At 42.3% G+C, this 14,707-nt stretch overlaps 1 protein-coding gene and 1 long non-coding RNA gene across 4 annotated transcripts in view; one reads left to right on the top strand and one right to left on the bottom strand.

Moving 5' to 3' along the window:
• Positions 1 to 9,551, top strand: part of ADAM23 (ADAM metallopeptidase domain 23) — a 74,518-nt gene extending 64,967 nt beyond the window's left edge. For all 3 annotated transcript variants that reach the window (XM_083473121.1, XM_083473122.1, XM_083473123.1), the window contains one exon: positions 5,384 to 9,551. In XM_083473121.1, the coding sequence (XP_083329247.1) occupies positions 5,384 to 5,616 (233 nt within the window). In that variant the 3' untranslated portion in view covers positions 5,617 to 9,551. The remainder of the gene's footprint in view (positions 1 to 5,383) is intronic.
• On the bottom strand, positions 3,134 to 9,601 carry LOC310693498. Its single transcript, XR_014519206.1, has 2 exons — positions 7,532 to 9,601; positions 3,134 to 7,281 (listed from the first exon to the last, which is right to left on the bottom strand). It is a non-coding gene; the product is annotated as an uncharacterized lncRNA (long non-coding RNA).
• Between the last annotated feature and the right edge of the window lie 5,106 nt (positions 9,602 to 14,707).

The following is a 14,707-nucleotide window of genomic DNA, read 5'->3' as shown; positions in this document are numbered from 1 at the left end:
CTTACCTAAAACCAACATTCAGTTTGTGTAACTGATCAGTTGTTGGAGCTCAGATCCATGAGGCAAATTACTCGCCTCTTAATGGAGTTCTAAGCTTTCCATGGAAGTTTGCGCATGTTGAGACTCTGTATCACGGGATCACCACAGTAAAATCATAAATCTTTGTTGCATGTCTTGAATATAGAAAATTGACACAAAACCCCTATCAATGAAGTACATATAAAAGATTCAAATTTTGACTTCAGGCACATATATTTCTATTTTAATAAAGAATGTGGGGGGGGTTGGTGTGTGTGTCAGTGTACTTACTGGGTTATTAAACTTCATGACCTTTAATTTTACCACTGATATTCTAAAAATGAATAAACCAAAGTATGTGTTTAAATGAAGGCTTGAGCCATACCAGCCCTCCCTCCCAATTTCCTTATAAACTACATAATACTATATTGATCCTTTTGACTTTTGCCCATGCACACTTTAGTCATTCATCTGTAGCATATATTTCTCACTTAGATAATACTTTGCATCCTGTGTGTCATTCTAGTGTACAATATATATATATACAACGAAATAATTTGGTTCCCCGGTATGGACAACGGTTCTCTATAAGTATCACAATAGTTCTCTTATTAATTTAAAATGAAAGTATTTTATTCTGTAGCAGAACCTCAAATATGATGGCCTCGCCTAGCTCACAGCTTGAAGTGCATGTTTCTTTGGGGTAAAACTGAAAGAAGTATTCACTGTGTGGAAGAGGCCTAGCCCAGGTAGGCCTTCTTATATTTTGCTGCTTCGTTGAGTATGTGTGAGGGTTATTGCGGAGCCTAGAATGCTTATGATAATTTGGTAGGAATGGAAGAAAGAAAATTCACTGCAATGCAGCGGGACACGGCTCTGGTTTCAAAGGTTTTGATGGTGTCGTTCACTGTGTTTCAGAGCTGTATCCAGCACAGCAGGCACAGAACCATACATTTAGTTTATGAACACTCATTTTTCTGAACTTTATTTGGGTTTGGATCCCGATATGTGCAAGCAGAAGGCCACTCACTCCAGCAGAGCTTTCCTTGCCCCCTTGTCTACATTGCAGCCCAGCATCTTCCGAAAAGCCACTTCTGATTATCTGAACAGGATGGGAGAGGGGGCATGGGGGCCTGCAGAGGGAGGAGGCTGGTGAAATTCAAGAGGAGGCAAGGAGTGGCTTTTCAGGCAGCCCAGAGGACCCCACTGAGGACAAAAAGGGTAGGAAATGTCTGTTTAAGCAGTCCAGATACAAACCATTTTGTATCCAAAATAAAAAAGTTCCTTCCAGTAGCACCTTAAAGACCAACTAAGTTAGTTCTTGGTATGAGCTTTCGTGTGCATGCACGCTTCTTCAGATACCAAGAAGTGTGCATGCACACAAAAGCTCATACCAAGAACTAACTTAGTTGGTCTTTAAGGTGCTACTGGAAGGAACTTTTTTATTTTGACTATGGCAGACCAACACGGCTACCTATCTGTAACTGGAACATTTTGTATCCAGTCTTCAGAATTTTAAAATAATACTGTTCAATTGAACAGTACAAATTTAGGTGTTCATATAAGAACTTTTTGATCTGTTTTCTCAACTGTGAAAGGTTTCAATTAAATGACCTTTCTGTTTAACTTTTCTAGACACAACTGATTTTCCTGATAATTTCATTCATGATTTTCCCAAACGTTTTGCCCTAAGCAGCCTTATAATAGAGAAGAACATAATGTTGGTGATATTGTATGGGTCCCCAGAGAACATAAGAAGAACTTGCAGCACCAGCCCCAGTTTCTATGTGTGCACCCAGAAACGACTGAAATAACGTGTGCATGGTTTTTACCATCCTTTTAATTAAAACAAGCAAACAAACTTGAATTCTTTGTAGCATAGATAGTTGGAGAGAATTGTACTGACACTGTACATGACGGAATACGTACATTATTCTTTTTTAGCAGTATCTTCTCTCTTGCGGTGTGATGTGGCAGGTACATGTCAAAGTGTTTTTAGTGTCCGTGTTAAGGCAGGAAAGGAATCAGTCTTGACCTCATCCAGGGTGAAGAAGCAGCACTGTGTTTTTGTAAGACTGGCAGTGTTGCTCGATTTCTGTCTCTGTAATACGTTGTGCAGAAGCTTGCCCTCTCCTTTCCTCTCTTTGTACCAGAGATGGTACAACTTCTTTGTTTGTGGGAGACTATATTCTGTTTTCCTGACTGTTGCCCAGGGGCTGGAAGCATTGACCTCAGTAGTGAGGCTAACTCCATCAGTAAGATTATAAGTGTGCAGGGCGTGTAGGCAGGCACAGGTGTGGCAACACATTGAAAATCTAAATGAGAGGTGTATCATTAAAGTGTGTCCCTCAGGAGCCACATGAATTTGTTTGAGTAGCAAGATCTGCCCTGTGGACTGCTGGCAACCAGCTCTATCATCTCTTTAAATCATGAATGAGCAACCTCTGGCCCATAGGTATAGTTAGGCCCACCCCAGGTCCCAGTTTGGCCCGTGAGGCTGTTTCCCCAAAGCCACACCCATCCACTCTGAACCTGGCATCACACAGGCAGCTACGATGGAACAGTTGCAAACCTTAACATCTGATCAGCTGATGGATCATGACAGCAAGCTGCTGGCGTCAACTGCTGTAGTGCAGCCAATGGAAAGTATAATAAACATTTGAGGGATGACTGTATACCAGTAGAATAATCCTAGGCGGTTTTAAAAGCTGCTGAAGGTGTGAAAACTCAGGTCACTCTAGTTTGCTTGCCATGATCTCACATCATGCAATTAAGCCATACATTTTGCAAATAAGGGGAAGACCACAAGCCTTGTTTCATTGTTGGGCTGATATGCTACAGATACGGCACATCTCTTTTCTTCCAACAGACACAGCAAGTGCTGTTTTCTAATGTTAGCCTTGTCAATATACAATAATTAAAGGATCCAGTATGAGGGAGGGCAGAGGAGATACATTCTTTATATTCTTCTCACTCGTTTCATTTTGTATGAAGATCTGCAGAAATTTTTTTTATAACGGAGGGTGAAATGCTTAGTATTACCAATGTACTATTTTACAAACAAAGATAAAGTGATGATGTGCATCCTAGGGTTTTTTTTTTATAAAAAAAGAAGAAGAATAAAGACATTTTTAATATTTTGAAAAGAGGAAAATATTTCCCGGTTGAAAAGACAGTTTCTGAGTCTGCAGGTACATTTCTTTCTTGCTTTGCAGTGCAGAAAATAGCTACATTCTTTCCCCGCCCTCCTTTGCTTTCAGTTTTTAGAGGGACATGAGACAAGATGGATTCTACTTAGCGTTTTCTCTGGGGGAGGCAAGAATAGTAGCTTGGAAAGTATGGAAACCAACCTGAGGCCTGAAGATGTGATCACATGTCTACAGCGTCACAACTTTTTATGATTTCTTAGAGGAAAAACAACACGAAACTTTTATTACCAAGACGGTAGTTAGCTTATGATGTAGTCTTCTGCACGCTTACTTGGAAGAAAGTCCCATTGGAGTAAATGAGACTTGCTCTTGAGTAGACATGCAAAGGATTGTACTGTAAGTATTAGTACTGAGAGACGGAATCTGTCCTGACAGAGCATTTCTTGCTATGTAGTTTTCACGTCTATTGAGATCTGAGTTTTATAAACTGTCAGTTACATTTTATATGTTGTAAACCAAAGCAAAAAGCCTTGCCCATAATTGCACTGTTCTGTTGCTCTTGAACCGCATTGTTTTAGTACCTCTATCAATGCAAGGTTAATTGTATTGTGAAAAACTGACTTTGAATTCAATTTAAAATACAGGTTTTGGCATTGCTTTCAAACTCTCTCCATCACGAAAAGCATTGTGAGGTATAAAAACATTGTTAGCAAAGACAGTGTCTTTATTATTCACACTAAATTTCAGAGTTATCCATTACTCTGTTGCGGCTAGAACAGCGAGAGTCCTATGGTACCTTTAAACACAAACAGTGCAAACTCGTACATGTCTGCATGTCTACTCATTGTAAGTCCCATTGAGTGCAATGGAGCTTACTCCAAGGTAAGTGAAAATAGGATTGTAAACTAACTGATTCATTATGGTTTAAGCTTTTGTGGATTAGATGCACAAAATGTTATTCTCAGTTATATATGCACGTAAGTACAGTAAAAGAACATTCAGTGAAGCCAGTAGGCTGTGTGATACGAAATGCAACAGGTCTGCAGAGAATCATGGTCTATCCACAACAGCTGCCATTGGTGATACTTATCTTTTGAGCAATTTATGCTGGTATTGTAGAAAAGTAAAACGAAAGCAAAAACCTGATCACACTGCGTTAGAAATGTCAGACCCACCATTGCTGAATGAGCAGTAGCGAGATTACTCCATTCTATGGGAATAGTGCCATCACTGTGGTTAATAGCACATATTTGGGGACATATTTCTGCATACAAAAGGCAATGGAAAAGGGTTCTTATGCAATAATGTACTGATCTGAAAAGTGCATGTTTGAGTTAGTTACGTGGCACAAAAGCGAAGCCTGAAAATAACTGTCTTTTTGCCGTTATCCACAACTTACCACAATAAGCGCAACAACTGATGTTTAAATTCTATTCACTGCAGCCACCGTGGCAGGAGCATGCAGTGGAGGAGACCCAAGGCTTTATGTTCCTTGCCGTTAGGGAATCTGTGAAATCCTGCTCTATGTTTTACTGCATGACAATTTGGTGGCGGTAGCGGCACACATGCCCAGTGTTAAGACTAAATGCATGAGCCCCTTGCTTGATGCCCCACATAAAGCCAGATTATGGGGAGGTTGCATCCAGTTTTTGTGTTGCCTTGTAATGTCTTGCTGTTTATTTATATACAGTACTGGTATAATAGGAGAATGGACGTTTCTACAAAAAGTTTTGTTTGCTAACAACAGCAGCAAAATTGCAGTGGCGCAACTAACACGTTCTGGTGTCCATTCTTCTTCACAAGCAGTTTCTTGGCATCTGTTGCTGGAGACTGGAAGTATTTTGTGCCCTATTGTAGTAAAGGCTTGCGCAGGGGACCCACAAATTGTTTTACATTTTGGCTTTGTTGAAGCCTTTCAGAACAGCGACCTTTGGCAGCAATAAATAAATAAATCTATGGCATATCAGTGATATTACAGAAAAGGGGGTGAATACAGCTTCATATTCTGTAGAATCCTTAAGAATTGGTCTCAGAATTGAGCTTTAAAGCCCATCCTAATAGGAAACGGGTTTATTTCCAGTTTACATCTCTAGCGTCTTAGTGTGAGCCCTTACTACATAGTGTGATGATGAAAACATGACCTTGTTTTCAATTATGCCTAACTGACATATTTCTTGTTTCCCTGTCTTACTATTTGTCTCCTCTTTAACTGGAAGAAATGTCAAAAAGAGAAGATACGATCCAAGTCAGCAGGGTATCTAAGGAACTCATTGGAAGAGCTTTTCTGTGCATTACTGGATTCCAGATATGGTGGCTTTTTGTAGTAGCTGCACAGAAAGTACGTCACTGCAGAAGAAAATTAAGACGAGCGACTTACTACAAATGGCAAGTGGAGATACTTATGAAAGGGCTGAAGGAAAACTTGTCCTTTTCGGAGATTCAAATTTAAGGACTCTCTCCACTCATTTCTCCTTTTTTTAAGGTGATAAGAAACGGGACAGACGTTATAAATGAACTATTTTGGCCGAACTTTTTTAAATACAAAGAACAGAGCAAACAAATCAAGTGCAATAAGAGAACTGTTTCAAAATAGTCAAATAGGTAAAAAGTTTCATAACTGATAACTTGAGTTCGCATGACCTTTTAATATTAACGACAGACTCCAGTGGCATGATAAGCTAACTTTTGAAATGGTAAACTGCATGGCATATATACAGCAAATGAGCTAACAAGCTGACCCCAAGCCAAGTCTGCATACCAGGTAAACAAACCAAAACATAGAAATGCTGATTCTGGGTACTTAGGAAATCACGTTCCACCAAGATACACTATTCTCCAAGTTGTACAACCCCTTCCTAATATATATTCCTCATTCATCTCAATTTTATTTTGGGGGCAACCTTATTTATGGTCCTGCAGGTCTTGTATAGTTTTCAATATAAAAATGAGCAATTTTTGCCATGCCATTCTCAGATAATGACACATTTTCCTAAGGGTTTCGTTCTATGTGTGAGTCTATCTTCTCGGGTTGTAAAGCTTTCTTAAAACATTGCTCCCCTTTTAAGTTTTTGTAGCATGTTGTATAGCAGGGGTTCTGGGCTTGCTCTAAAAGGCGTATCGCATGCAGACACAGGGAGTTCTAGCAGAAAACAGGCGTGCTTTTTAAATTTGTATGCTTGAAACCAAAAAACAAAAACACCCACCCATCCAAAACCTATTAATATGTATAAAGTGCATATGTATGCAATGAATCTTTTCAAATGCATTATTTGCTGTCATGCAGATATTTTGTATATAGTGTAAGAAGTCAACACCCTCTCAAATCAATCACAGAAGTGCCAAGCTTATAACTCTTTAATTTTACCATCTGTTTTCCTTTCTCGATCTCACATTATACGAAAGGAAAAGAAGCCTAAAGAAGCCTTAAATACCCATAAAAATACTGAGAGCTTTTAACAGGTTAAGGCTTTCCCATGTATTGTTTTATAGTCCCCAGCACCACCTCAACTCCCAGGTCCACATAAAAGTGATCCCAATAGCCATGTCTCTTTGAGTTTACCTGCGTAGTATGTATCTTTCAAGTCACAGCTTCGAATGTTACTTCCTAGACTATTTGTGGTTACTGTCATAGCTCAGCTCCCTTTGGCCAAATAAGAAAGGTATCATTGTATATGTTCAGGTAGCGCTTCTCCATGCTTAAGCACAACGGGGGGGGGGGGCTTAGGTGTGAATTATTCTCCCTCCCCTGGCCCACAAGCCTCTGAGCATTGCTATCAGGTGTAATCACAGATGCGAAGAGCAGCAATGGCAACTGCCATTAGCATGCCACAGTGAGTTGCATTGTGAATAAAGCTGGCTGGGGTACAATTCTGCACGGTGCTTGTGAAAAGGCTTTATCCCGAAGTCCAGATCAACGTCCTTCTGCACTGCTGCTGCAAAAACGCTTGCCAATTTCCCACGCCTTTAGTGGCAAGTCATTCTGCATTCAGCCAGCTGTGATTTTCAAGATGGCAAGTATCTCGTAACCCGATTCCTACTGCATCAGATGGATATGAATAGAGAGTGTTGTACATGCTTAGTCTGGTTCTCATTTATGTCATTGGTGGGCTACTTTCTGATTACAGTACAATTGGCCTTTGGTGTAGTGGTTAAGAGTGGTGGACTCGTAATCTGGTGAACCAGGTTCGATTCCCCGCTCCTCCACATGCAGCTGCTGGGTGACCTTGGGCTAGTCATACTTCTGAAGTCTCTCAGCCTCACTCACCTCACAGAGTGTTTTTTGTGGGGGAGGAAGGGAAAAAGGAGAATGTTAGCCGCTTTGAGACTCCTGAAGGGGAGTGAAAGGTGGGATATCAAATCCAAACTCCTCTTCTTCTCTTCTTTGGTTTTTACTCCAAAAGCTTTCGTTCTGGTTACAAGTATTCAGGTATCCTAGTATCATTCACCTGCTCCGGTAAAAATGACCTCCAGTGTATATTGATGTAAACATTTTACCCTTTTAAAATTATTTCCCCCATCGCATAATTTGGAACGGTCTTTAAAATGAAGCAGGCTGTGATACTTTTAAATTTACATTAAGTTAGATTTTGAATTTAACTGTAGGCATTAAGTTCATGAAGTAATGGGGGGGGGGGAGAGAGATACTTTTCATTCCTCAAGCTGCAGTAGCCGTTGTAGATTATCACAGTGGCCCTCACCCTATAATCCTGTAACGTTTTATGGGCAAGTCACAGCGGTTTAGTGGGTGACAGTTTTCACAGAGTTCTATACCTGATTAAAATGTGCTAAAGACGCAGTGGGAAGGCGGTGTTACTGGAATACATCTTGATCCACAATGCTCTGATAAAGGCAGTCTTGCAGGCTGTGTATCTTACTTCCCTTCTCAGATCTGAGTCTCTAAAAGCAAACTATTACCTGGGTCACACTTAGTGGTAAGGCAAACCATAGCTTAGCGCAAGTGCGCTCGTTTCCAGAGAGGAGCTGAAGGCTGCATTGCAGTCTTGCTACTGATCTGTTTTGAGCCGTGGTTTGGCTCAGATGACTTGCTAAACCAAACCATGGCTTAACTCACTGCAACAAGAGGACCGGAGGAGGAGCGAGTGGCTGCAGTCTCCGGAAGCCTTCCTGCCTGGGTTGAACCATAGTTTGGTTTAGCGTTACACGCAAACTGAGCCAGTGTGTTCCCTTTAGGTCTTCCCACTTGCATCACAACATCGATCAGCAGAGCTATTTCACGTCATGTCACTTTGCTTTTGACCATCTCTGGGATAAGGGTATCTAAATTGGTGCTGGGGGTTTCCTTTTTGGTTCTGTTCTGGGAGCGACGTGGTAACCACAGTAGACAACGCCATTCAATATGGTTCTAAAAATCAGATTGTTGTATTTTTAAAAAAATCTTGAAGTGATTCAAAAAAAAAAAAAACATTGTAAATGTGCGATGTGATGTTTTTAATCAGACCACACTGGTCCCCAATTATGTATATATGGTAAGAGTTGGTGTAACTTTTTGTTACACTGGCAGTTTCATAAGAAATATTATTTCTTGTCTAAATTTCTCCTCTGCTGTTCTGTTATGTGTATGTGTGTTTAAAATACACAAATTTTATGTATAGAATGTAAATGACCACGCAACCACATAGCTCACAGAAGTGGATTGTAATGTTTTCTGTGGTACTAGAGTTATATAATCAAACCTGTTAAGGTAGGTACTTAATTTTTTAGAATTTATTTACCACATTTTTAAGAGAACATATGTTGCCTATGTTGATTGCCTTTTTTTTTTTTTACCACAACCAGTGTCATTTTAATGGTGTTTTGACAGAATAAATGTTAAGTTACCATTTCATCCACTATTCTTCTGTTCCATAAAAAGGGTTCATCGTGACAGGAAAATGTATGGAAATTTTATATAGCTTATGTTGATATGCTGCATGATCTCACTGAATTGAGCAAATTCTCTACAAGGGGAAAGCTCCACTACGCAAATTGAATATATATATATACATATATAAATATTCTAGGTGCATGTTATAATAAATTACATAGAACTGGAGTTTTACAAAGTTTTCTTTACTATGCAATGATAGGTATTGCACAAACTTAAAATTCAAAGACAAATGTCTGAGGAACTTTACAAAAGAATACTTGAATTTATTTTTGATCTAAGAAGCTTTCAGTCATATTTTATATTCATTGTTGCTTCCACTATTAATCTTCCTTTAAAACTGTTTGTAATTCTTTTTAAAATGCACAATATGACGAACCAGTTTTTGTTTGAAGTTAATACTCATTCATACCTTGTTGGCTGCTGATGAATGGAAATTCAGTTGTCATTGTTCTGCATATTAGTTAAATGAGTATTAAAGACTTCATGAACATGGAAAGCTACAACTTCTATATCTTTCTTCCTCAAATTAAATTTCTATGTTCCACATCCAAAACGTGTCGCAGTTAAAAGATCGGATAGTACTTAACACTGGAGGCAACCGTTAATCAAAACAGTTTATATATTCACTCATGGGAATGCTGTCATAAGTCTCCCCCATTGGTAAAACTGTAATGCTGAGTTGGTTTCTATCAGACATCAAAAATAAGAGTACGACTGCAGCTTAGCATTACTCGTACCTCTGCAGGGTCGTTTCACACATTGCAAAAAAGATGGTCACCGCGTTTCTTGTTCCATATTTCTTGTGACATTTGGAGCACATTCACATGTCTGGAAACACGTAGTGCCCATGGAACTGCAAACAGTCAAGGCTCCCAGGGAAAAGTTCGACGTGTGGTTTTTTTGAGAGACAGAAATTCCATTCAAAAATAATAGTGATGATATGCTTGAGCTGCATTGCTAAGAAGAAGCCTTAATGGTCTGACCCTGTTATTCGGTGGATTAGGAGTACAGTGGTGCCCCGCAAGACGAATGCCTCGCAAGACGGAAAACTCGCTAGACGAAAGAGTTTTCCGTTTTGGAGGTGCTTCACAAAACGAATCTCCTATGGGCTTGCTTCGCAAGACGACAATGTCTTGTGAGTTCCTGCTGGGTTTTTTTTACCTTTCCCCCCTTTTTCTAAGCCGCTAAGCCGCTTATCAGCTGATCCGATCAGCAGATAAGCTGCTAATAGTGCTAAGCCGCTTATCAGCTGATCCGATCCGCAGATAAGCCGCTAAAAGCCGCTAATAGTGCTAATCCGCTAATCCGTCAATGGGCTTGCTTCGCAAGACGAAAAAAACCGCTAGATGAAGAGAATCACAGAACGGATTCTTTTCGTCTTGCGAGGCACCACTGTATAATGTACACCAAGGACGGAGGAGGGAAAACCAGAAGCCTGCTGGAGTCCACAAACATCCCAATCACTCCAATCTGATCTGGCGTTTCCTGGGCACTTGGTGATCACCATTAGTACTCTGGAAACAATAGAAAGCTGGAGTCCATGTTGTTTGCAATGATTACCAAGTGCTCAGGAATCATCAGAGTGGAAAACAGGAAAGATCTTGGTGAATGGCATTCCCAGTGGCTTCACTGACTCCATTGGGGAAGGGAAGGGGGCAAGGGAAGCCCGTCATGTTGTATCAGCTGCGGGGGATAGTACACCAGGAGAGGATGCCCCCCCATAATCCCTTCTGAAGAGTGGGTTCTCTGTGGGTGATGCGGGTGGCACTGTGATCTAAACCACTTAGCTTCTTGGGCTTGCCGATCAGATCGGCGGTGCAAATCCCCGCGACAGGGTGAGCTCCCGTTGCTCTGTCTCAGCTCCTGATAACCTAGCAGTTTGAAAGCACACCAGTGCAAGTAGATAAATAGGTACTGCTCCGGCAGGAAGGTAAATGGCATTTCTGTGCTCTCTGGCTTCCGTCACAGTGTCCCATTGTGCCAGAAGCGGTTTAGTCCTGATGGCCACATGACCCGGAAAGCTGTCTGTGGACAAATGTCAGCTCCCTTGGCCTGAAAGTGAGATGAGTGCTGCAACCCCATAGTTGCCTTTGACTAGACTTAACCGTCTAGGGGTCCTTTGCCTTTACCTTTTACCTTTCACCCATACAAGAATAAGGGGCATCTACAATCACAGCACTTCTGTTGGGATACACAAGAGAGTCTTTGAGCAGAAATGGCTATGCTAGACACAAGCTAGTCCATTACAGTATTGCTACTACAGTGGTACCTCGGGTTAAGTACTTAATTCGTTCCAGAGGTCCATACTTAACCTGAAACTGTTCTTAACCTGAAGCACCACTTTAGCTAATGGGGCCTCCTGCTGCTGCCGCGCCGCCAGAGCACGATTTCTGTTCTCATCCTAAAGCAAAGTTCTTAACCTGAAGTACTATTTCTGGGTTAACGGAGTCTGTAACCTGAAGCGTCTGTAACCCGAGAAACCACTGTACTTTGCCACCTATTCGACCAGGGGTAGTCAACCTTTTTATACCTACCGTCCACTAATGCATCTTTCTTGATGGTAAAATTTCCTTACTGCCCACCTAGAATCCTGAAATGCCCATTAGTGGGCAGTAGGGACGAAGTTGACAACCCCTGTATTCAACCAAAATAAAACCATTACAGTGGTACCTCTGGTTACATACTTAATTTGTTCCAGAGGTCCGTTCTTAAGCTGAAACTGTTCTTAACCTGAAGCACCACTTTAGCTAATGGGGCCTCCTGCTGCTGCCGCCCCACCGGAGCCCGATTTCTGTTCTCATCCTGAAGCAAAGTTCTTAACCCGAGGTACTATTTCTGGGTTAGCGGAGTCTGTAGCCTGAAGCGTATGTAACCTGAAGTGTATGTAACCCGAGGTAGCACTGTACTGTTTTGTAATACACACTGTTCACACAAGGAGAACTATGCCCTATATCCAGGCATTCCCAGCCTTTGGCCCTCCAGATGTTTTGGCCTACAAGTCCCGTGATCCCTAGCTAACAGGACCAGTGGTCAGGGGTGATGGGAATTGTAGTCCAAAACATCTGGAGGGCCGAAGGCTGGGGATGTCTGCCCTATCTCTCTCTCACAGACACACACACACATCCGTTTTGCTGAACCATTAGAAGAGGTCTATAAAGCTGCAGGTGGCTGTCGAAGTTTAAAAATATGTAAAGTAACTACTATAGATAAAAGAGCCGTGGAGATGAGCATATTGGTATGAGTTAATAGGATACACACAAGGAGACTTCCTGAAAGAAGTAGCCATGAAATGTTGCAGATAATACCAACAGAGAGACTTCTGCTTTGGAGAATAAAAAGGAAGATATGCTGGGAACTGGCTCCCTTTCCTGGAAATCTCCGTGGCCACGTAGAACACAAGATTCTAAAACGTTATCAAGACCACATGCAACAGGCATGTCTGTATTATCTGATTGCCCCACCCCCATTTGCTTACAAAGCCTCCACGCCAAGTTCATCAAATATTTGTTCCCCCAACTCAACATGATTCCTTTCAATTAGAATTTATATCTCTGCACATATGTCACCACTTCTCGACCTGATCAGTGATTAAACATGAATAACATGCATATGGCAGAAGTTCAGAAGTGGGCAGGGAGAGCAACTCGGGGGGGGGGAGCTCCTTATTTTGGGAGGGGGTACTTCCCCCCAAAAAAGGGATGCGGGTGGTGCTGTGGGTTAAACCACAGAGCCTGGGACTTGCTGATCAGAAGGTCGGCGGTTCGAATCCCTGCAACAGGGTGAGCTCCCGTTGTTCGGTCCCTGCTCCTGCCCACCTAGCAGTTTGAAAGCACGAAGTGCAAGTAGATAAATAGGTACCGCTCCGGCGGGAAGTTAAATGGTGTTTCCGTGCGCTGCTCTGGTTCGCCAGAAGCGGCTTAGTCATGCTGGCCACATGACCCAGAAGCTGTACTCCGGCTCCCTCGGCCAATAAAGCGAGATGAACGCCACAACCCCAGAGTCGGACACGACTGGACCATAGCTGTCAACTTACAGATTTGAAAATAAAGGACCAGCAGCCTGGAAAATAAGGGATCAGCAGCCAAAATAAGGGATTTTCCGGGCACAGGTGTGTTCAACTTCTGAGCCCCTCCAAGCCAAAGGCCAAACGAAGCCTCATCAATAAGGGACAGCAGCAGGACATGGCGCTGGGATAAGGGACTGTCCCGCCAAATAAGGGACGCTTGACAGCTATGGACTGGACCTAATGGCCAGGGGTCCCTTTCCCTTTACCTTATCTCCCCCTTTGGCACCGCCCATGGTCCTGGGACCTGCTGTGTGTGTGGAGGGGGAGTTAATACATTAAATACTACTACTGATTATTATTATAATACTAGCCTGCAGGCTCAAGGTTCCCAACCCCTATATCAGACTAAGCCCCATTGCTCACCTCTCTCCCCTGTCCTGTGCTAGGCTTTCATCTTTCCCCCCAGCCTGTGCTAGCTTTTCAAAACTATGCAACATCTTCTGGAAAGGAAACTCCAAATGTGATGCAGAAAGTGGAGGTTGCTGCAGATTCTTCCAGGTGCCATTCTTGGAGTTGTGGAATCTTTTGGGGGAAAAGATCTAAAGTCTACTGGGAGCCAGCAGATGACAAGGAGGCTCTTCGAACACTTCCTAATAGAAGCCACCAACCTTTGAGGAGAAAGGAGGAAACATTAAAAAAATGGTGGTATTGCTGGAGGACCCCCCAAAAACTGGCCCGAGGAAGCAACAACGCCAAGGGAAGAGTTGTAGCTGAGGGTGAGCCATCTCCAAAAGCTTCTTGCAGGTGAAGAGATTCCCAGGGCTTTGGTAAATTTGTTAAGGGAGGGGCTGGGGAGTAGTCATGCTTTATTGTTTAGTCATGTCCGACTCTTCATGACCCTGTGGACCAGAGCACACCAGGCACTCCTGTCTTCCACTGCCTCCCACAGTTTGGTCAAACTCATGCTGGTAGCTTCGAGAACACTATCCAACCATCTCGTCCTCTGTCGTCCCCTTCTCCTTGTGCCCTCCATCTTTCCCATCATCAGGGTCTTTTCCAGGGAGTCTTCTTTTCTCATGAGGTAGCCAAAGTACTGGAGCCTCAGCTTCAGGATCTGTCCTTCCAGTGAGCACTCAGGGCTGATTTCCTTCAGAATGGAGAGGTTTGATCTTCTTGCAGTCCATGGGACTCTCAAGAGTCTCCTCCAGCACCATAATTCAAAAGCATCAATTCTTCGGCGATCAGCCTTCTTTATGGTCCAGCTCTCAGTTCCATACTGGGAAAACCATAGCTTTAACTATACGGACCTTTGTTGACAAGGTGATGAGTCATGCTTATAGATACTAATTCCAGTCTTGTTTAAGTATCCAAAACAGCACCACTCAGGAACCAGAGAAAGAGAGTAGCAGGCCTGGGGACCTGAAAGTTTGCAGGATAGTGAACATCTTCTCCATGTTGATAAGATAAAAAGGCTCTGAGCTGAAATATTGAATCATTGTCTAGAAGGACTAACTAAAAAGATTTACCCACTCTGGAAGAATGGCAGATGAAAGTGATGGACTATATGACAATGGCCGAGATGACAGGCAGAATCCGTGACCAACGAAAAGAGACGGTGGAAGAAGAATGGAGAAAATTTAAAAGTTA

The sequence above is a fragment of the Podarcis liolepis genome, assembly GCF_965112155.1.
Source record: "Podarcis liolepis genome assembly, chromosome: 1".
Classification (NCBI taxonomy): domain Eukaryota; kingdom Metazoa; phylum Chordata; class Lepidosauria; order Squamata; family Lacertidae; genus Podarcis; species Podarcis liolepis.
This window is presented reverse-complemented; position numbering and strand designations above follow the sequence as displayed.